General features: G+C 49.8%; 1 protein-coding gene across 3 annotated transcripts in view; it reads right to left on the bottom strand.

The window, feature by feature from the left end:
- SEZ6L (seizure related 6 homolog like) overlaps window positions 1-23,854 on the bottom strand; it is a 140,716-nt gene that overhangs the window by 9,128 nt on the left and 107,734 nt on the right. For all 3 annotated transcript variants that reach the window (XM_080649593.1, XM_080649591.1, XM_080649592.1), the window contains exons 10-13: window positions 11,778-11,974; window positions 7,367-7,561; window positions 6,355-6,546; window positions 74-268 (exon numbers count right to left, since the gene is read on the bottom strand). In XM_080649593.1, the coding sequence (XP_080505719.1) occupies window positions 74-268; window positions 6,355-6,546; window positions 7,367-7,561; window positions 11,778-11,974 (779 nt within the window). The remainder of the gene's footprint in view (window positions 1-73; window positions 269-6,354; window positions 6,547-7,366; window positions 7,562-11,777; window positions 11,975-23,854) is intronic.

Here is a 23,854-nt window from a genome sequence, read left to right as displayed (position 1 = left end):
TCAGAACCCCTGCCAGCCGGTCCTGACATCTCCGGCTTCCTCCGTCCCGTGCGTGTCCAGTAGGTTTCCTTACCTTTACAAACAGGCAGCGGCCCATTCCAGTGGGATGGCTGTCCCAGGATGCATCGGATGGTCACTTCGCCCATGAGCTCGAAACCCTCATAGCACATGAAGGTGAGGGACTCTCCTGGCAGGTAGAGGCGCTTGTACAGGATTTGGTACCCGTTTTCTGGCAACCCTGGGTTGTCACATGCCAGGGACTCTTCCGCTGAAACGCAAGCCAAAAGGAGCTCAGGTGAGAGGATGCGAATCTTGGGGACTCCTACTCAGAGCCTGCCTGATCTGGCTTTGGCCGGTCTCTGCAACATTCTCCCCTTTACATCCCCACTTTGCACTGAACTGGTTCTCATTCCTCAAACTCACCTTTTTGTCTCCTGCCTCTGGACATGGGTTACACATGGGCACAGTAGACTGTACTGGGCTGTGGAATACGGGTTAACATCTTGGCTCTGCTACTTACTAATTCGCTGTGTGAACTCCAGCAAGGGCCATGGACAGATTCTGAGCCTGTTTCCTCATCAGTAAAATGGGACTAATAGTAGTACCTAGCTCATAGGGACTTGGAAGATAAAATAAGATGATGGTGTAGAATCCTGTTGGCATGTGACCTAGATACTCTATAAATGATGGATGGTGACGTTAAATGATAAAACATTCCTTCTGCTTCTCCACTCACACCTTAACTGCCCACCCAGGCTGGATCAGTTTTGTCTTTCCATTCTCATTCCTCATTTCTCCACCTCCAGGAAGTCTTCCCGGATGCCTCCTACCCCTAATTCAGTCACTAGTCTTTCCAGTTCTTCTTCCACCCCAGCAGTATTTATTTCATCATTGTACATCAGTTTCCCTCACTGTTAAGGCTTGCTTGAAGCTCAGGGCCTGGTATCCAGAAGGAGCATCATAAATGACCCCAACCTATATAGTAGGAGCATCATAAATAACCTCTGTGGGTATTGACTTCTCAGAGCCTCAATGTCCTCATCTGTAAAATGGGCCATGCCAGAGGTGCTGGGAGGATTAAATGAGCACACGCATGTGGGTGAGCAGCACAGAGGGAGCACCCAATGGACACTGGTTATCGGTGTGGCCTTTACAATTTCTGTTGTCTTTTCATACCACGTGTACTATCATTTACTTAATACTTCTTATTTCTGTTAATTTGCTTTTCCTTTGAAATTGTGCAATACAATTTAGCCTCACCCCTATTTCTACAATCACAGATTTCAAATGTCAGTTTCCATCTTAACAAAATATAACACAAGAGAGTTAATCTGGGCACCGTCTCAAGCCACGTTGGTATCACCAGGGGTGTATTTAACACTCCTTGGGAAATGCAGCCCAAACGCACTGCACTTTATAGTTCATGAACCGCGCCCCCCCGCAACCGAGTCCAGAATTCACTCATTTGGAGGGAGGGTCCAGCAGACACTCCTCTGCCCCTCTGTGCCAGGAGATGGGTATAGGGTGGAGAACTAGGAAAGTGTGGTTCCCATTTGCCCAGAAGTCAGTCCAGTGGGTGAGAGAGAAGGCTGGTCAGGTGATTGCAACCCAGTGCAGCAACAGCTGTGCACAGAGGACAAACTTCGCCTGACCTGGTCGGTCGCGGGTGGGAGGTCAGGGGTTTCCAGAGGAATCCTGGAAACCAGGGCTCTACTGGGAGAGGGAGGGCTCAGGCTGCGGATGGGGGATGGGAGGTGGGATGAAATGCCCATCTAATTCCTGGCTGCTTCCCTCCCCTCTGGGTGGAGGGGAAGTGAGGATTCTTATATGGCAAACGCGTGTATTACCTGCAATGTAGCAAAGTCGCCACCAGGTGGCCATAGTAACGCAGAACAATTTCCCCACAACCTTTCCCTTCATAAATGAACAGATCAGTGAGGAGAACAAATATTTATTGAGCACCTCTTACTAGTACAATGATGAACAGGATAGACGTGGCCCCTGCCTTCATGTAACTTAACATTCAGGTATTCCACAAATATTTTCTGGATGCCAACCCCGTGCCAAGGACTGTCCTGGCCCTGGGGAGATAGTCAATGACAGAGGATAAACTCTTAGACCTCGATGTAAAGGAGGATGTTGCCAGCAGGTTTAGGGAGATGAAGGGAGGCATCCTCACCTGCTCTCACCTGGCCGTACTACAACCCCTTAGATTCAGTGCTGGGGCAGCGCATCAATGGGAGCTTTTACTAGGGTCACAGTCTGGCCACATGGGCTCTGCCAGGGCCTCCTGGGGAATCCCTAAGTGTTTCTCCGGAGAGCCACCCATAAAAGCCTCACGGAATTTGTCGTATCATCACTCTAGGTAGCGTGGTTTATGTCTTCTGGATGGGAGCCTGAGGAGTCATTTACCACGCCACCGTCAATAAAGGCCACATTAGTATCACTAACAACGGTAACAATGACGACGGTAACAGTAACAAATACTATGGAGCCCGAGGGATACGACAGTTAATGGCTACAATCCCAGCTAGTGAGTTATGTGTTTGCCTCTCGGAATATCTGAACAGATCATTTCCATAGGCTACAGCAAGTGCTGTGATAGCTGAACTGTAGGTGCCATGGGAACTCAGAGGAGAGAAACATGACCTAGCCTAGGCAGTCAGGGAGGTCTTCCTGGAGGAGGTGATGCTTATCCATTGCTATTTTCTTCATAGATTTGTCTTCCTCCGCTCCTCTCCAATAGACCCCAGGCTTCATGAAAGCATGGATCATGTCTGTTTACCCACTGCTGTATTTTCAGGGTCCCAGTTTCAGCATGAGATAGAGCTACGTTCCCTCATCTTTGCAAAGCTGGCTGTTGTGTGTGGTTGCCGTGCTAAGGGGCAAGAACTGTGACAAATCCACATGGAACAGGAGATGAATGTGGTAGAGTCCAGCCCGATGCTGAGGTTTGAGAAGTTCGGTGGAGCCCCACAGGCACATGTATCCCTGGAGTAGTAACTGTAGTTATTTAAGAATGAAATAAAAATATAATCTTTTCTTTCAACTTATGTGTGTTACCTCCTAAAAAAACTACTAAGTTAACCAGATATAGCTAATTATTAAGGTGTTTGGACCAAACTACATAACAAATAGAATTATTAGGTATTTTTGGCCAGGAAAATCAATGAAAAAACTCCTGAGACACCCAGGGTATCTTGAGTTGAGAAAGTTTAGGAAACCCTCTCCTAGCATCAGCCTGCATATCGAATGGCTAAATGAACTGCTTCCAACAACCCTGCCTGGTAGGGAGTATTAATTCCTTTTCAGTTCTCAGATGAGAGCTCTGAGGCCCAGAGAGGGCAAGCTACTTGTCCAAGGTCACCCAGCAGAGCTGGAGGGTGTTGACTTTGAATCCCAGACTCTTTCCCTTACCAGTGCCTGACCTGTCTGTTCTCGAAGTGGCTTGGGGTAAATGGACTAGGAAAGAACATGGCTGAGTCCCAGTGACCCTGAACAGAAGCTGGAGGAGCAGAGCTTATAGAGTTTACTGTCTGTATCATCAGCTTGTTGGTGGAACATCTTTGTCAACAATTAAGCATTGGAACTTCGCCCAGAAGCTGGCACTGCACTGATGAGGGGGGATGGTAATGCTTTGGGGGTTCATCAGGCTTGAATGGGAATCCTAAGAGCTCCCCCTCCCTGCTGTGTGACCTCAGGAAAGCTACTCACCCTCTCTGGGCCTCCTTTGCCTGCTTTTACGTGGACACACGTAGCATTCCTGCAGTTTTATGAGCTTTAAACGTGTTCATGTTGGGGAAGGACACAGAATGGCGAAGGTGCCCATTGGATCGGGGCTGTTCCTTTGTTCAGTAGGGGAAACATCTTAAAGCTGTTTTATGTCTGACAACGTCATCCTTAAAAATGCCCTCAGAACCCCGATGGTAACCTCCCTCTTGCTCCGGGCACCTCGCTGTAAGAATTGGACATCCTCTCGCCTCATGCGTCACCTCCTGCCAGCCCCGCCTGCCTGTAACGTCGCGGGAACCACATGGTCACTTCTTAGGCTTCAGGGAGGATGGTGAGTCTCCTGAACCCACTTGGTCCGTGAACTCACTAGCACAGGTATCACGGAAGCTGTCTCCACTGAGCCCTGCAGCTCTGACGCTGAGGTTTCGGGGAAAGGCGCCCCAAAACAAGGGAGACACGCTTCTCGGGAAGCCAGCAGCCGCGGCGGCCCCGAGGGCCTTTGGAGACTGCCCTCATTAGCAGAGTGCCATTTCTTTCTGTATAAAAAGGGTATCACCTCCCAGTGTTTTACAATAAGCTTTTGTTTTTAGCTTTTCCTGTCTGGGTCTCTGCAGCTTAAATCCCTCACCCTTCCAAGCCACCTGGAGGAAAAGGGAAGGGAAGTTGCTTCCCAGGCTGCGGGAAGGCAGTGCCACACGCGGGAGGGCTGAGGTCAGCAGCAATGCGTCCCACAGCTCTGGGGGCTGGCGGTCTGAGATCACGGTCAGTCAGGCCAGCTCCCTCTGAGACCTGCAGGGGAGCATCCTTTTTGGCCTCGTCCCAGCTCCTGGTGTACCTGGCGGTGCGTGGCATTCCCTGACTTGCAGGTGTATCACTCGGGTTTCTGCCTGTCATCACGTGGTGTCCTCCCTACGCCTGTGTCTCCATCCGTGTCCAAATCTCCCTCTTCTAACAAGGACACCTGTTCCTAGATGGGCACCATCCTCACCCACTGTGACCTCCCCGAAACTGGGTGACATCTGCAGACTCTCTTTTCAATGAAGGTCACAGGTACAGGTACTGGGGTTAGGACTTCAACATCTGTTTTCGGGGAACACAATCTAACACATAACAGAACCAACCAGGGGAACTTGGCCCAAAGGATGTGGCTGTGGTGAAGGGATTAGGGCTAGAATTCCCCGCGGACGTCCCTGCCACCCACTGTGAATTAATGGTGGAGGTGAGGCTGGTGGAAAGGGCACGGAGCTTGGAGACCAGGGTCCTAAATGTGAATCCTACCTCTGCCCTCGAGCAAGTGCTATGGCCTTAATCATAGTTGCCTTCAAGTTGCATTTTTTACACACGCACACGCACATTTATACACACATATATATATATGTATATATGTGTTATATGTACACAAACATATTCACAAGTATTTTGATATATAACCCGTTTAGCAATGTTTTTTACACCTTCAATAAATGATAACTACTGCTGTCTGTTTTCCCCCTGAGCTCTAGTTTCCCTAATATATATGCACACACATGTAGATACATACATATATACATACTACACACATACATTCACAAATACATATACGGTGTTTAGTAAAATGTCCCACACAATCCATGAATAACCACCACTGCGATTCTCTGAGAAATGGGGCGGTTGCGTCTTATCTCTACGTTACCCCTCAGTGGTGTTTTACCTCCCAGGCTCCCTTCAGCTCCGAAACCCTAGAACTCAGACTGAAGAGGGAGGTGGGAACAGAGGGCCATGTGGTCTGAGATTCCTGGTTCCATGTAAAAAAGAACAATAGAGTCCCCTTTTCTAGGCAGAAGCGTTGAGTTTCGGTGATGCTCAAGCCGCTGTTCCTTTAAGGAAGCTGTTTATGACACTGACGGGCAGTGTTACTGCTGCCAACAGGCACGGTGTGCGGTGTGGCTCCTCCCCCCGGCCACGTGCTTCCTTTGGGCAATGACTCTGACCCCTGGCTGCACATCAGCATCCCCGGGGAGCTTAAAAACCCTCAGGGCTCCGGCTACACGCCAGTCCCGTGGCATCGCAGTCTCCAGTGAGCGTTAACACCTCCCAGGGGACTCCCAGGCGCAGTCAAGGCTGAGCCTCCTGGACCACCGCTCTCCACCTCCCCTGCCTGGTGAGAATCGTGACCCTCCAGTTTCAGGGTGACCTGGGAAGGCTTTTTTTGAGTTTTTATGGTCAAGAAACCCAAAAAGGTGGGTTTTGTTGTTAAACCAAACATTTGCTTCAATGAGACCGAAGAGAACTTAAACCCACCCCATTTAGTCCCTGCGGACTGTCTGGGTTAACTGGCTGTGTGACGTGGGGCAATGAGTTCACTTCTCAAGACCTTCTGAAAATGGAGCCAGTGATGCCATGCTTACCAGGCCACTGGGGGAGGCAGAGAGGGGCCTTTGGCAAAGGACTCAGCGCAGTGCCTGGTACATTTACCGTAAATGTCGTAGCACCCCGGCTTTCGGTGCATGCTAGTCCTGGGATCGTCATAATAAAAAGCACTCCCAAAGGAAGGGCGCCTTCCCTGAGCGGCCCAGTCAGTGTTCCTCCGTGACTAAGAGGCAGCCACGTGGAGTTTTCGTTAAGTCAATAAGCAGGACTCACAGACACAGTGGGGCAGGCGGGACGTCCAGATGGGGGTGCCGGTCTCGCGGCTGTAGCAGGTCAGAAGCGAGCTCCCCTCCAGCACGAAGCCGGGCTCGCACGTGTACTGGATGGTGGTGCCCACCAGCAGCACGGGGTCCGAAATCAAGCGGGTCGAGTGGTCCACTTCTCCGGGGTCGGTGCAGTACATAACTACGCGAGACGAAACCAGACCAGGTGCGTGTTAGGGCTCTCGGTGACCACGGATGAACTACAGAAGGATCTAGAAAGGTTCCTAACATAGCTGTTTTCCCGCTTGGAAGATAATGCACCTTGGGCACATCCAAGGTAGCTGGAGACTAGGCCGGGATGATAGAGATTTGGATGTCAAACCACTTTCAGGAATTTGCCCAAAGATATGTTTGCTTTGCATCAGGGCCCAAAGACCTATGTATGATATACAACCTCGTACGCCTCCAAACGTAGCTCCTCCCTCTGCTACCAGGAGCATTTCCCTTTCTACCCCTTTTCAAGACACCAGATCCAGCTGCCACCAGACATGGCTGGCCCCACGCCTGAGGGGACAGGCAGGAGGAACCAGGAGACTGGGGCGGATGCTGTGTGGGTGAGGTCAGCCACCTACTAGAGGGGTTTGAACTGGGACTCCACGGTCCAGCTTAATTTGTTTTGCTTGGCTACTACCGGAATTTTAAAGACCTGAATTTGAATGATGTTTTCACACAGGCTACATACATTCCCCTTAGCCACAGTCCATACCACTCCCCATTGTCTTACATGAGTCTATTTCACTCATTTGCTTGACCTGCCAGGCTTCTGAAAGCACCTGAGTGTGAGATCCCTGCCCTAGGCCTACAGAACGACATCTGTGAGCAGCACCAATGAGTTGGTGGAGTATAAGGGAGGCCAGAGTCCACACTAAATAACTCCACTGCATCATGAAAAAAATAAAACAGAAAGAAGCCAGCGAGGATTCACCACCCACTGACCTAGAAGAAAACAGGACTATGCTTACTTTTCTCACAAAACGGGGGATCGCTGCTCCAGCTGAGGTCCCACTGGCAGGTGAGGGTGTCGCTCCCCACGATGTCGTAGCCGGGGTCACACTGGTAGGTGATTCTGGCTCCCCTCACGAGCTCCGTATGCGAGGTGGTTTTCCAGCCGTTCTGGATCTCGGGCAGATCGGAGCAGGAGTCATTCCTTGACACCTCTTTAAAACAAAGACGTCATCCTCACCTGGGGAGGTGGCCTTCTGCTTTAGGAATGTCAGAGGAAAAACACGTCCCAAACCCCTAAAAACAGTAAGAACTCTTAACCGTGCGATTTTACAATGACCTCTTCCTGTGGGTCCCTGAACTTACGCAACCGTTCTCTTGGTTTGATAAAGTTACGTTAGTACCAGACAGAATCCTAACTCTGCTACTTACTAGCGGTGTGACTGGGCACGATCGCTTCTCTTTGTGTCTCATGCCAACAATCGCATTGACTTGCCAGCCACAGCAGAGAGCCACTTTGGAAGAGGAGCTGCCAGCCACAGTCGAGCCTTCAGATGACCACAGCCCCGGTTGACATCTTGATTACAGCCTCATGACAGACTCTGAGCCAAAACCACCCAACATTAGCTCCTAAATTCATGACCCACAGAAACTGTGACAAAATAAATATTGCTAATTTTGGGAGGTAATTTGTTACACAGCAATAGGTAGCTAATACACTCAGCCTCATCCTAAGAATGTCTGTAAATCCATGGGTTTGATGGATTAGGTGATAAATATTTTTGTAATACAGGCGAAGATCAATACTTACCTATCAAAATAAAAATAATTGTCGGTGCATTCTTCAAATCACACTGCATATCATGGGCTGCATATTATCAAAGGCTACATGCAGCTTATTATCACAGGTATTTCCTCTGGCATAATTTTGTTCTTCTTCAGCAAACTCTCATTACTAAGGCAGTCATCCAAAGTCCATTGTTACTCTACTTGCTTCCAAGTGCCCACTGCCCAGGTTGCGAGAAAGAGCTAATTATGCTGTATAATTAATTTGCCGTTCTTATGTGCTTCTGGGGAGAGCAAAGCACTTGGACTGTCTGCGGGAAAGTCATGCGGAGAAATAAGCAATGGGTTTTCCTGGGGAAATTGTGGTTTTTATGTGGGGAAGGGAGAGCTCCGGGCTGTATGCAAGAAGGAGGGGGAGGGAGAGGGCATCTAGGACTGCTTGGTGGGGAGCAGGAGGCTCTATTTTTAGGTCTTTGAAGAAGCAGCCAAGCCCTGGATTTAGGACACAGCGGCAAACGCTGGCATTCTGGTTGAAAGGGGTGAGGTGGGGCAAATACTGGATGCGTGGTCTGCCTTGGGCCAAATGCATTGCTAAGAAAGGTTTGCGTGTCTGACTTTTTTGATGTGAGCCAACATGGCTGCACATCCCTGTGAGAACCTGGTCTCCTTCGTGGCATTCATCACGTTTGTGACTCCTCAGCTGTGGCCATCATGTAGCAGAAACTTGACTTAGATCGTGGCCCCATTGTTGACACATTCAGTGGCCTTGGATAGGTCATGTAGCCTTCCTCTTCTTCAGTTCCTGGACTCCACTCCCAGAGACCCTGATTCAGGACTCTGCATATTCATCAAACATCCCAGGTGGAGGTTCTAGAATGATCTGTCCCTAGGGGGCCCCTCACTCTGCTAAGAATGAGAAACCTGGCCTAGGAGTGGGAGGGCTTCCCTTCTCGTCCTCTTTATGTCTTTGAGAAGCTGTGTGATGCCCAGCTTCCACGTCAGTAAACATCTCTGAGCTTCACCGTCCTCAATCCTAGAGTGGCAACACAAATCACAACCCCGTCTGTCCCTAAGGGCAATGTGAATGCCAATCAATGTGTCGGGTATGACAGGAACACTAAGATGACTTATATGGAATCATCCATTTGTTTGACTAAGATTTTTGTGAGCACCTCCCATATGCCAGGCACCAGGAAAACAGGCATCTGAAGTCATGTTTCTAGTTTTTATGGTCGAGGTCAGCACCATCGTCTAACTTTTGGGCAAAAGAAATACCCCAATTCACTGAATATATGCCACCATTTACCATCTTATACTCATGACAGACATCACTAATCAATCATAGCAATCTCTTCCATTGGATCCAGCAGAAACCCTCCAGTCCTCAACACTGCACTCCAGGGAGCCACTCACTGTCTTTTGGTTGGAGTTGACCTACAATATAGAGCTTATTTATTATCCTAGGATTAGTGACCAACATCTCTTTGAAAAACACTGCTTACTCATCTCTGCTTTTTTATTTATTCCCTTCCCTCCCATGCACTTGGCCAAAGACACCAGCAAAGCACAAGAAGCAATGATGAGAATGGGTATTTGCTTCTGTTTGTGCAAGGGAGGTCAGAACCATGTAAGCCCAGAGTGTTCCTGTGGAAGGTTCTGGCAGCTGCCATAGTAGGTAAGCCTTGACCAGCTCCCAGAGCTGGGGACTAGGCCTTGCAATCAATCTAGGAGCTTCAGAATTCTCTGCATGATCACAGAAACCCCTGGCCCTTCCATCTGATTCCTCTACTGAATGGGAATTGCATCTGTATCTGGTTGAATCTAGACCTATGATAGCAAATACCTAGCCCATGCCGTGGCAGACATCACTAAACAACCGTGCCATTCTTTCCCACCGACGTCTTGCATGACCTCCTTGGAATTCTTTTCAACATGGTCTTCAGCACTGGTGGTCACCAGCAACTGATGGGCATCAGAATGGAAAACAGAGGCTCACCTGCCTTCCCTGTAAAATTAACTGGGTGTTTCTTTAACAGAAATAAGAGCCAAGGGAACGCTTCTCTCTTTTCTGCGTGTCACCCACATTCGCCAGGCTGCGTGCCCCCGGGAAGCAGTCTCTGGAGCTCCGCGCTTGCTTCTCCACAGCATCACCACACGGTCCCGACATTGCCTTATGAACAGACCCCCTCCTGCATGTTCACTTGAAGACCAGGCATTTGAAGATGGAATTAAATAATATGTAGAAGAGTGCTTGCCAACTTCAAATTGCCACACAGATCTAAGTTTCAGCTTCAGTTAACAAGAGCGCCTCCTCCTCAAGATGTTGCCAATGGAGCCTGGGCCAGATGCTCCGGGCAACCTTGGGGAGCCTGGATAGAGTCAGCTTCCTGCTGCCGAGCTGGATGCAGACCTGGAAGACTGACTCAGGCACCAGAGGAGAAAGAAGAGCGAAACTATGACCTCATCTTCTGGCGGGGAAGGGGGAGCAGTCTAAGGATAGATTGAAGCCAAGTCTCCGGACACTCTCCCTCCAAAGGCAGCTGACTTGGGAGGGTACCTCGCCTGGAAGCCAGCAGGAGCCGTCCCCTATGCCCAGGGCACCCCCCAGTGAAGAGTGGGACAAGCATGCAAAGTAGCAGGAATAAAACAACATAACACATTTAGCAGCACAATCCAGGGTAAAAAGGCCCCTGAGAAACATAAGAAAGAAGATCAACATTTGTGTTTGCCGCTCTGACGGCTGCCTATAGAGCAGGCAGGACGAGAAGTGTCCACCAGCTGGAAGTAAGAACAGGCACTCATTGCCCCGGCCGGTGTGCCTCCGTTGGTTGAGCGCAGTCCTGTGCACCAATAGGTCGCTTAAGGACTCTTCTTCCAATGGAGACAGCCCTTTCTCCCACCTCCCATGCTTTAGGACCAACAGATGCAGGTGATGTCTATCTTGATCCTCAGTGTGGCTTCCAAACCATTGATCTCCCCCCATCTTTTAAAAAAATGGCTAGGTCCAAGCCAAGTTCAGACTTGACCATCCAATACCTCTCATTGTTTTGTCCACCCACACCCTTCCCTCCTCACACCCCAGTTGTAATGCCCCCTTATTCATTATTGGCTCCATCACCCACCCCTGCTGAGCCTCTAAACACTGGAGGGTCCCAAGCTCCATCCTGGACCCTGTCCTCTTCTCTATCACTCCCTGTGCGATCTTATCCCGTCCCATGGTTTTAAACAACGCCTGTCTATACTTCACTGACTCCTACGTTCTTCCTCCAACCTTGAACTCTCCCATCAACTCCAGATTATCTAACGCCCCACATGAAGCCTCCTCATGTTATGAGGCTTTAATCTACGAAGTCCTGATATCAACCGTGTGAAGTAGGAATCACCATTTCCATTTCACAGACAACAAAAGGGAGGCCCAGAGTGGTGAAGTGACTCGCCCAGGTCACAAAGCCACTGGTAACAGTGCTAAGACTCAAACCCCGGTCCTTCTGACTCAGGTCTTAAAAACTACATATACTTACTGTGCCTGTATATTAAAAGCCCCACGAAACACAAAATCCCCCTGAAAAAGATACAGCTACAGGAAATCGTCTTAACCCGTATTCTAAATACAAGGGCAAAAAATTGACCGGAGGAGTCACCTACCCACATAGTTCATGATAAATCCCTGGCCCTTCCCGAAGATGAGGCCAGCGGGGTCCGAGTGGAACTGGATGGTCAGGTCTGGCGTGGATGAGTACAGCTTCTGGGGGCCACTGCTCCCCAGGTACTGCCCCAGGATGTGGGGCATGACCTCGTCACCGTCGTAGATGGTCAGGATGTCGCTGTTGCTCAGGTTCAGGCTGAGGGGCAGAGAGAGGGGGCATGGCGAAGCCAAGTTAGGGGCGTTCAACAAGCTTTTGCTTTATTTTTTCAGGCAACATACACTTTCTTGAGACGTACGAGGTGTCAGGTGCCAGGCTAGAACTGGGGTTGAGGTGGGCATGGACTCCCAATGTGATCAGGACATGCTGATCCTCCGATAAGCCTGGCCCAGGGGTTGGTGGGTGGACTGGACTTTTGAAGACTCCTTCATGAAACAGTCTTCCCTGCACGGTGCCCCTTGCAGAGTCCAATGCGGCATCGTAAGCAGAACTGCCTTCCATGCCCCCAACATCAACAGCCGTTTCCCGGGTGAAACCAAGTGTTGGGCACTGGCCTACGTGCTGGGGGAGTGGCCTGGGTCTCTCATTCTTTGTTGATGCAGAATAAGCTGTATGCTTGTTAGTTACCACGTGTGTATTCGTGTCAGGTGAAATGATCCCTCCATTTACCAAGTGGATGACTCCCCAAAATCAACCACCATAATGAATCACCATTATGCTTAGAGGGTGGGGCAGAGGGTGGGGTGCTCCAGCTTGCGATCACTATTCATCGCATCCAAGGACGACATGTTTTCAAAGACTCGAACTCAAGAAAGCACCTTGACACTGTTTGGACTGCAAGGGACAGATAATGATCTAGAACAGCGGTCGCCAACCGGTGGTCTGCGGACCACTGGTGGTCCATGAGATCCGAAAGGTTGGCAACCGCTGATCCAGAAAGCACTTCAACATGCCATGGAAATGTGTGCCATGTTAGGCATCCTGGCTAAAACTGACCTCTGATAGAGGGAATGCCAGCTTGCACCAGTCATGGATAGATATTAACACAAGCCTCTCTCCTTCCTTTCTCCTTATTTTCTCCCTAATATTTTTTGAGGACCTACTATGTGCCAGGCACTGTGCTGTGCTCAGAAGACACAAGGAGTCACAGAGCAGTGGTATGTTTAGACTAGTAAGCCAGGGATTGTGGTAGGAGTTATGATCAAGGTGAGTGCAAGTTGAGGGCTTTAACTCAGACTGGGAGCATCATGGAGGCCTCCCTGGAGGAGGTGATGCTTGCTTCTGATCCATAAGAAAGAGTAGGGGACTGCGAGGCAGACAAGCAGAGACATGGGGAGAAAGCAAAGTCCCAGGCAGAGGGAAGAAGGGAGAGAGGTCATGGCCCCTGAAGGAATTTGCCTGGTGGTCAGCACGTGTGGGTGTGGGTAGAGACATGGGAACCTGGAGAGATCTGCGGGAGTCAGCCCACGAAGGGCTTTGAGAGCCAAGTGTAGGCGTTAGGATGTCATCATGCTGGGAATGGGAGACCGTGAAGGGTTTTTATCAGGCGTCTCCTGACTGAGCTATCCACACCAGAGGAGAGGGGTGGTCCAAGAAAGGGCCCCCGAGTTTCTGCAACTCATGCAAACTGACCCCAGCCCTACCCCCTGACGGTTTCATCCAACTTGGGTGGTGCTTGCCGCTGGTCTTGGAGAGGGGAGGGGGGGTGGGAACCATCCATTTGGTACTTCAGTTAGCAAGACCAAAACAGAAACGCGAGGCACGCGGCTGAAGATTTACCTCCAGAGGGCAGGGATGTATTTTATTCACCGCCACATCTTCCACGGCACCTCCCACAATTCCTCAGTAGAGCCTCCCCAGGGGTGGCGTAGGGAGATGCACTGCCCTGTAACCTCTACCAGCTTCCACAGCTCCACCCGAAAAACATCCTCTCCCCGCAAAAGCTCCTGTGGACCTTAGCACCCGGAGCTCCATAGCTCCGGGCCACGCCTGCATGAGACTAGAGCCCCTGATGCCAGGGAGCACGTCTGTCCCCCTCAGCACCGTGTCCCCGGTTCTCAGGGTGGTGCTGAGGGTGTGTTGGATGAATCAGCTCCAGCCCAGGATGGATGTCCAGGTCTCAGCCTCAGCTCCAGGGTGGACTGTGGCTCTGACGCCATCTCTGCTGCGGGCCTTGCCCCCAAACAGACTCTCACCTGTCAGCCTTGGGAGTGGGACCCCTCTTCTCCTGGCTGCTTTCAACTGTTGCCCCCAGGGGTTCGTTCAAAAGCCCTATGTGATTGGAGCTGCCCCGAAGGATTTCCGCCCCGCCCGCCTCCCGGGCCTCTCTTGCCTACATACAATGTCCATTCTTCTCAGCTGGGAAAGTCACGGAATCAAGCCCGATGCCATGACGCCTCTACCTGCCTGATAAGCCATTCCAACGCCAACCCATGGCCTTGAGCAGTGGGGTTCTGGCTTCCTCTCTCTCCTCACCCTGACTCTGCTCTAGGCACACCCCCTGGTCCCCTCTGGAGCATGAGCCGCTGTTTGTGGGCTGCCGTCCAGTGCTTCCACGTCTGACACCCCTTTTTACCTCCGCCCTGCTGTTTCAGGGCAGTGAAAGCACTGGTCCCATCGGCTATCTGAAGAAAGATCTCCCGAGACCCCCATTTAGCTTTGGAATAACAAGGATGCTGCCTCCTGAGTATCAAGCACTCAAACAACAACAATGCCACAAACAAAGACTTACAATCGTCGCATTTTACAGATAACAAAACTGAGGCTCAACCGGGAGAAAACACTTGCCCAAGGTCACACACAAATAAGACTTAGGGTTCAAACCTAGGTCTGTCAGATGCCAAAGCCTGAGATAGGAACCATTATTTTATAGGATGTTTCATGAAAGCCACGGATACACCTCCAATGAGTTGTGCAGGGTTCAGTCTTGTATCAGAAAATGTGAATAAAAATTACAACTAAAACCTGCAAGATGGAAACCCCATCTGACAGCCCCCCCACCCCCATCCTGACACGTCCTTTGCTCTTATGACATCATTGCTGAAGTTTATTTGATTAAACCTGTGATTTCCAACATTTTCTCTCCCACTACGGCAGTATTTCTTCTCTCTACAGACTCCCTGTTCTACAAAGATTTTTGTCCGCGACATGTTATGTATCTCCTGGTAACAATTAAGTTTGTTTTGTTTTGTTGCCATTATTGATCCTGTATAACGGAGGATGTAATAAAATCAGTGCGAAACTGGTTATTTAGTCTGGCTGGCTTTATTTCGGTAGATATGAGATTTCTCTAATGGTTTTTGAAATATTTAAAGAGTCTGGGAAGAACACATAAGCAACTAGTTCTAGTGGTTGCCTCGAGGGAGGGGACCAGGAGAGGGGGGTGTTTGCTGGGGAGAAGTGGGAAGCAATGTTCACAGCAGACCCTTTTGTACCTTTGGGTTTTGAGTCATGTGCATGTATTACTTCTTCAAAAACAGATAAAAACAGCCTGAGGGACCCTCATTATTTTTTTTTCCACTAGGGTCTAGACAGCCAGAGAGGTGAGGATAGAATGCAAATTTGAATCTGACAGATTAGCAAGCTTTTTTCTGGTGAAGAAATTCTTGTTTTGGCCAATAGAGGGCAGTGTAGCCTAAGCTTGGTATGGGGTGGCGGGGGCGGGGGGAGGAGGAGGTGGGAAGGGTGTGGAAGTGGTAGGTGGGCTTTGTAACTGTGGAGCTGGAGTTAATATTCCACAGAAGGCGTAGGAAGAAATGATGACCAAGCCACCTTGCTTTTCTTTATTTCTTTCTAAACCAACATCTGACCTTTGCCTAGAAATCTTGCCGTTAAAGGCTTTCCCCGGTGATATTCACAAGACGATGTTAGCTAGACAAACATGTTTGACAATGTCTCATGGCTATGTACTTATTTGAATGTGAATTAGGAAAAAATATATAAATATACAGTTTGCACATCCAACTTCTAATTTCATGGACATTATTTTGCTTAGAGTAAGCAGAGTGAAAAAGGCAAGCCAATTTAGAAGCAGTTTAAGCGGGGAAGAAAAGGAGTGGCTGGTAACAGAAAGTGGACTGTGGAGACAGCAAAAATTAGCTCACAGAATAAAGTGTGGTTGCTCAGCTTTTCAGGACGGCTGGGAGGCCCACAGTCAGCCCCCCCCCCCCCACCGCCCCTGCCATTTTTGCTGTCTCAACATCTTTGTAGCCCAGACCCTTTGTATCCCCTAGACCTGCCTTAGCCTATGTTGCCCCTCTACTTGGAATGCCTCTCCTCACCTCTCTGCTTGTCATTTTACTAATTCCTTAAGGTCCTGCTATGCTCCCCACCCACTCACATTTACAGCGATATAACCAGCCAAGTCTCCCTCCATAGGCTTCCTACAGGCCGGGAGCTGTTCTAAGCACCTCACAGGCACTATTTCATTTTACCATCAGACAAACACCGTGAATACTGCTGTTGCCACCCATTTCGCAGATAAGCAAACTGAGGCACCCAGAGGTAAAGAACCATTCTGAAGCTCACAGAGCCGGTTAACCAGGAGAGCCAGAATCCAAACCTCCGAAATCGAAGGCAGAACCTCAGCAGGGACCACAGGACCCCACCTGCCTGGGTCAGCTTTCCCGGGGCTGCGAGCTCCCTGAGCGCATGTGCTCTTGGTCCGCATGGCCCTGAAACCCAGTACAGGGCTCAGCACAGGTGAAGTAAATGTCATTTACACGAATGAATTATGGTGGCTTTATCTCCATTTCCCAGATGAGCAAACAGAGGCTCGGAGGGGTTATTAAACGACTTTCCTAAGAAAACAGCACCTTGCAAGTAAGGCAGGATCCCCACGTGACAGCAGAGATGGTGATGAAATAGACCATGGGATTTAAATAAGGGGAAAAAGAGAACCAAAGTCTACAGATGCAGTTGGAGGTACGATCAAACTTTGATAAAACACATGTTTTCCTGGAAGGTCACAAAACAAGTCCTGTTTAGAGTTTCTTGGTGTCCATTTCTGATCAGGTCCCTCCAACCACATAGCAAGGTGGTCAGAGAAAAGGTTAGGGATCCCATTTGACAGAGGGGTCAACTGAGCCCAGCCAGGCCCCGACCCCAAGGCCTCCGCTCCTTCCTGATGCCGCACAGCCAGCACCAGACGCTGCTCAGCATGGGGGATTGCTGAGGGCCCTTCGGCCCAGGGCTAATTTGGTTTCCATTTAATTTGATAAAATGGCAGACACCACAAGAAAGCATGTCAACTCCAGGGAGGGCACGAAAAACCAGTCTCGTTGGCTCCCTAAAAGGACACCTGAAAGCATAAAAAATGAGCAGTTTTCTTATTTGCTTCTGTGTTCCTCCCCTTGTCCTCGTCTTCCTCCCTCCCATTCTCTCCCCCAACATCCACCAAGTGCTTGTCCATGCCGACTCGGAGTCCAGTCCCCGTCCGGTGGTTCTCAGTCCTGGCTGCACCTGAGCATCGTTGGGGAGATTTAGATGATGCCCAGGCTGCACCCCAGACTAATGAGGCCCTCAGCCTCTCCAGGGGTGGGGCCCTGGCGCCTGTGTTCTTAAAGATCCAGGAGGCAGCCAGGACTGAAAGCGGCTGCTCTGAGGTTTCCGTGGCGATGAGACACACTCCCTGTTTTCTAGTCTTTTTCCTTTCTGGTTTGTCCTTTCTCTCCACTTTTCTCCCCTTTTCAATCAATTCTCCTCTTCTGCCCAAAAGGAAAGAGAAGAAGAAGGAGCCCCACCCCCACTCCCTGCGCTGGGCGTGCTTTCCTCTGGGGCCACCCCACAGGCTGAGCTGCTTTCCATTTCCACATCCCTGGACTGAGCCGTCTCAGAACAGGGCAGGCAAAGCTTCATCAGGGCCAATGACCTGACACCCCACACCCAGCACTGTGGACCTGGGACACCCAATAGCTTCGGGCTGCTTTGCCTGCTTTAATCAGTCCCTAGTCACCCTGGTGTTTTTGCTCTGTCTCAAGAAACAGTGCTAAAAGAATGGGCTCTAGATAAAAATCCTAGATGTCCTGGTTTGTAGCTGGGTGATCTTGAAAAAGTAGCTTAACATCTCTGAGCCTCAGTATCCTCACTTGTAAAATGGGGAAAATATTATTGAGAGCTGTAAGTAACATAATCAGTGCCAGGAATTCAATGAAAAGGGCATCTTTCATCTTAAAAATATAGATAATGAACTACACGGTCTGCTAAGAGGTGAATGGGTTTGGCAACAAAATCTGGTGTCGGGGGACCTCAGTGAGAGGTACCCCACCTGCCACTTCTCTGCTCTGTGATGATGGACAAGTCCCTTGCCCAGCCTGGGCTTCAGTGTTCAGATGAAAAATCTCAGAATCCGCTCTAACTGGTGTGGCTCAGTGGATAGAGCGTCGGACTGCGGACTGAAAGGTCCCAGGTTCGATTCCGGTCAAGGGCATGTACCTTGGTTTTGGGCACATCCCCAGTAGGGGGTGTGCAGGAGGCAGCTGATCGATGTTTCTCTCTCATCGATGTTTCTAACTCTCTATCCCTCTCCCTTCCTCTCTGTAAAAAAATCAATAAAATATATTAAAAAAAAAAAAAGAAAAATCTCAGAATCCATGAATTGTAAAAAAAAAAAAAATTCCTTAACAATGGCCATGGCCAAAACACCATCGTCACCACCACCCTAGCTGCCAAAGAAACGATGGGGCGCGTGCCACGTGTCAGGCCCTTCCCCAGTCTTGGTCCTTTCAGAGAGTCTAAGAGGTGGGTCCATTATTACCCTCCCTTGGAAGATAGGAAAGTGAGGCTCAGAAAAGTGAAATAACTTGTCCGAGGTCACGGAGCCAAGAAGCAGAAGAGCTGGGATCGGAAACCAAGGCTTCCTCCCACAAGCAAAGGCCTTTTCCTCTTTCTGAGAAAATTCAGGATCTCTCCAGCGTGTCCTCCCACACAATGGAAACAGAACACAGAGAAAGAAGTACTTTTCCGAGCCTTCTAAATGCCAGGGACCACGCGCTAGGTGCGATCCTGTCTCCTTCACTTCCTAGCTGGGGGATCGCAGGCAATTACTTCACTGCTCTGAGCCTCGGTTTCCTCACGGGTACAATGGGGGTACCGATGGGCACGCGCAGGGTCATTGTACACAGTCATGCCCTTTGGAGCTTTGGACTGGAGCCGGGAGACCTGAGTTCTGGCCTCCGCTCTTCTTTGGCTGTGACAGTTTGAGTGCAAAAAATGGTTTCGAAGCTCTGTCCCTCTCTGTGTCCACAGCCTCTGCAGCAAGGCTTTGACGCATCTGCCATCAAGAAATGGAGTCTGGCCCTGACGGGTTTGGCTCAGTGGATAGAGCGTCAGCCTGCGGACTGAAGGGTCCCAGGTTCGATTCCAGTCAAGGGCATGTACCTTGGTTGCGGGCACATCCCCAGTAGGGAGTGTGCAAGAGGCAGCCGATCGATGTTTCTCTCTTATCGATGTTTCTAACTCTCTATTCCTCTCCCTTTCTCTCTGTAAAAAATCAATAAAATATATTTTTTATAAAAAAAAGAAAAAAAAGAAATGGAGTCTGTCTCTCCACCCCTTGAATCGGGCTGGCCCTGGCTTTGTGACTTGCCACAGGATGATGCAGACATGATGCTGCTAGTCTACCCTCAGGAGGCCGCCGATGATTCGTTGTCTTGGAACTGTGGCCAGTCACCATGGGAAGAAGCTTGAGCTAGCTGTTGGAGGATGAGAGATATGTGCAGCAGAGATGAGCCTTCTCCATCTGGGCCTGCTGTTAGACGGTCTAACAGCCCCTCACCCCAAATACACGAGAAAGGTCAGCTACAAGCCACACAGCCACCTACCCAACCTGTAGCTGCCCACAGGCACGAGTGAACCAGCTGAGACCAGAAAAATCACCCCACTGAGCTGTAGACTTGTGAGCAATGTGACACACTTGGTGTTCCATGCTGCTGAGATTGGACTAATTTGTTATGCAGCTATAGCTGACCGACAGAGTGGTCTGGGGGCAGTCTCTTCCCATCTCTGGGCCTCAGGTTCTTCACCTGCAACATGATGGAAGTTGGACTCTATGAATGTTACTGTTCCTTCTCGGATTCCTTAGACCTTCGGCCCTGGGGAAATCCCTTCTCCCTCTGCTCATAGACTGGAAGACTTTTGTTTCTACGATGGCTGTTTCACCCATGGCTGGTGTCTGAACATCTGTGCTTCTGGGGCCAGCGCTGCCCTTGACTCCTGACTCTCCCTTCTTGCCTGGCTCCCAAACTGAATTCTTGCAGCTTGAAGCAGCGATATCACTGAAGGGTTGAAGGGCCTCTGGACAAGGCACTTAATGTTTAAGGTGTGGAATGCACTTAGCACCAAGCAGATTGGCAGCAGCTGAAGAGAAACATTCTTCAGCTATCAATCATATGGTTATTGAGCTTTGCTATCAGACCCTTTTATTTCCTGGTTAAAGAACTGTGCTGGGGCCCCTAGACGGAGATATTTAGGGCTGGGCTTTGCAGTAGAGCCAGGGAAGGGACGATGGAGCTTGGTAGAAACTTTTTTCTTTCAGAGATAGACATATATTTGCAATAGGTGCCCGGGAAATGGTGGTGGTGGTGGGGGGGTTGTCCCTTCTCTGAGCCTCAATTTCTTCTTCCGTAAGATGGGGCTAGGGCTTTATCCTTTGTTGAGCACCTCATTACCATTTATTGTGTGGTTATAACACTGGTGTTGACCCCAGAGACCTGAGTTCAAGTCTTGACTTGGCCTCTTCCTAGCTGTGTGACCTTGACAAATGACTTCACCTCTCTAAGCCTCAATATCCTTATTTATAAAAAGGGGCTAGTCACAGTGATATCACATAGGTTTCTTTGTAAGAGTTAAATGAGTTGCTATAGTCACTGGCCAATAGTAAATGCTCAATGAACGTCAGACATTGATTTTGATGATGATGCTACGACGGCCAACATCATCACTGGAATAATGCCCGCCAAGTGTTTAGCGTAAAACCTGGCATATAATGGGGGTGAAACTAGAGTTAGCTGAGGGTATTTGTCTATTTTATGTCCAAAACCTTACGAAGACCTTTGCTTATCTGATTAACTTCCACACTCACCATCTCTCTTGTAAAAATTTAGCAGACACTTACTGAGCACTGTCTAGGTGCCTGGCTCTGGGGATAAAGTGCGGCAGGTAGCACCCTGCCCCACTCCCCCCCGCCCCGAGGCCACAGCTAGTGAGCAGCAGAGTCGGGATTTTCCGGCAGCTCTTTTGGACTCTGGAAGCTGTGGCAGCTCCCCTGCCACATGGCATGTTCAAGGCTGTGGCCTCTGTGCTCAGCTCCTGCAGCCACGCTCAGCTGTCCATTTGGTCCTAACTCTGACTTGCTGTGTGATGCCGGGTAAGTTACCTCCCCTCTCTGCACACCCCCGCCTCCCCCAGGTCTTCCATTCTTTGATGTCTTTACCAATAATTCCTTAGTTGTTTTATTTGCCATTCTAGGCTTTATTTTGAGATAGCTATAGAGAGAGATTGATAGATATTTAACATATCCTTAGGGATTTAAAAAGTTCACACTCAGTTGTGTATTAGCGTTAAGTGGCAGATCCCTGATGGAGCTGGGAGGTCCATGGAGAGTTAGGGACTAGGTATTTGGGGTGCGGAGGAGGTTTAGTTTGGGGGCTCCTGACTCATTTTAAGATTGTGCACCTCTTCCCACCTCCAAACCAACAATGCAGAGCAGATGATGCTGATTACTGCTGCCATTCTGGACATCCACTGGGCACCTAACAGTCACTGTTTGCACTTGCTTGAGTCCTTTGCTCTCCTGGGCCCCTCCCAGAAAGCCCTGCCCCCATTGCAACTTGACCAACACTCAAGATTCTGCTTGGATGTCACCCTCTCTGTGACATTTCTATAAGCCACCGAGGTAAATACAGCGTCCTGCTACGGCCCCACCCACACCCCGCCATCCACAGCTTCTCACCTGTCTGTTTATGGCCCTACGTCTCTTCCTGAACTTGAGCGATGTCTGGGAGCCGCTTGCTTCATCACAGACAGAGAGCTGGTCCCCCCAAAGGCTGTTTAAGTCAATGGAAGTGGAGGCTTCGGGGTGTGCAAACCCTGGCTCTGTCCTTTCCTGGCTGTGTGACCTGAGGAAGCCACTTAACCTCTCTGTGCTGTCAGTTCCAAATCCACCACATAATGATGGTAATATCTGCCTTACAAGGATTCTTGGTAACCATAGTCTCCATTTATGAAGCTCCCACTATGCGCCAGACCCCATGCAATGTGCTCTGCATCCCTTATCTCCAGTTTGGGTGATCACCCCTCTATAATGATCTCTCCTCACATTAGCTTTAAATTATGTAATTGTTATCTCTGCATAATAATGTGCACATTCATGATTGCTCATGGATATAAACTACCCAGCACATAGCAGGTCCCATATAAACAGTGACTCATTAGAACCATTATCTTAAATGCCCACGGCATCAACAGACCTGCCCAGTAGATGAGGGAGGAAAAAAGTCCCCATGTGCCAGGCACACGTGGCCATGTCCTCATGACTCAGCAAACACTGCCCAGCGCCTACTGTGGGCCACCTACCCACCTCAGTGTGCAGTGCAAACGCTTCCTTCCGGGCCACTGTGATAAATAACAATTGCAAACACTCAGGCAGGGCTGAGGGGCCCTGAGGACAAAATTATTTTTACTATCAAACTCAAATCGGTTTACTAAAACTGTCAGCGGAAACCAAAGGAGATAAATTAAACCCAGCAGCTCTCGGGCCTCATGTAACCCTCGCTGGTGAGATGCTATTTTCTCTCCCTCTGGGGGAGGAAGGGGGTGCCAAGTCCAGATGCCACTCTGCCAAGTGTGTGCCAGAGTTTGCCAGAGAAAGCCCCGGGCTGTTGACTGGAGGACTGGGCTCCCCTCTGCAAAGTTTTAATCCTATTAACTGCGTAACACCCTTCCTCTGCTACCCAATTAGGGCGAATCCAGACTCCCCAGTGCGACCTTCATGGCCCTGCCTGATTCCACTGCTACCTCCTGTATCACTGAGCTCCGGATACACAGGGCTTCCTCTCAGACCCTAGAGACCCAGCCTGCAGGGTTTGAATCCTAGCCCCGCCAGTGCCCAGCCAGGTGGTCATAGTCTTCCATCTCTCTGAGCCTCAGTTTACTCATCTGTAAAATGGAGCTCATCACGGAACCCACTGCATGTGCTTGTCGTGAGGCGCCCAGGATGTGAAGGCCTGGGATGCACTATGTGTTCAGCACATGTCTGATATCATGGACACAGGAGAAGAGCATGGTGCTTTCCTGTTTCTGGACCTTAGCACATGCTATTCCTCTGGGTTGGAACACTGTTCCCGTCCATCTTTGCCCTTCTTCTATCTGTCTTTCAGGTCTCGGCATAGATGAGGGTTTCTCTAGTTTGGCACGATGGGCATTCTGGGCTGGCTAATTCTTTGTGGTGAGGCTGTCCTGTGCAGTGTAGGATGTTCAGCAGCAGCCCTGAACTCTTCTCACTAGATCCCGGTAGCTCTCCCGCCCATCATCCATTGTGACAACCAGAAATGCCTCTAGATCAGGGGTGGGCAAACTTTTTGACTCGAGGGCCACAATGGGTTCTTAAACTGGACCGGAGGGCTGGAACAAAAGCATGGATGGAGTGTTTGTGTGAACTAATATAAATTCAAAGTAAAGGAGCGGAGGGGAGAGCAAGAGAACCCTCCGCTCTTTCGGCTCCGCGGGCCGGATAGAACAGCCAAACGGGCCGGATCCGGCCCACGGGCCCTAGTTTGCCCACGGCTGCTCTAGATACTGTCAAGTGCCCCCTGGAGGCAAAAACACCCCTGACTCCTATGCTACTTTCTCAGGAAAGCTTTTTCTCCTCATCCTTACCAGGCTGTGCACCCATCCTTACCAGGCTGTGCACCTACTGTGTGCAAACACTGGCCATGGGGCATTGGTGGGGGGCCTTTTTAATTGGAACATCTAAGAGATACCATAAATGAGTACAGGAAACAGCCACACAGCCAGTAAGTCCATTCACTAGAGCATTTCTTCATGGAGAAAGCATTTACTGAGCATCCAGTATGTGTCATG

The sequence above is a fragment of the Plecotus auritus genome, assembly GCF_963455305.1.
Source record: "Plecotus auritus genome assembly, chromosome: 13".
NCBI lineage: Eukaryota > Metazoa > Chordata > Mammalia > Chiroptera > Vespertilionidae > Plecotus > Plecotus auritus.
The sequence above is the reverse complement of the archived record's forward strand: the minus strand, read 5'-3'. Positions and strand labels throughout refer to the sequence as shown.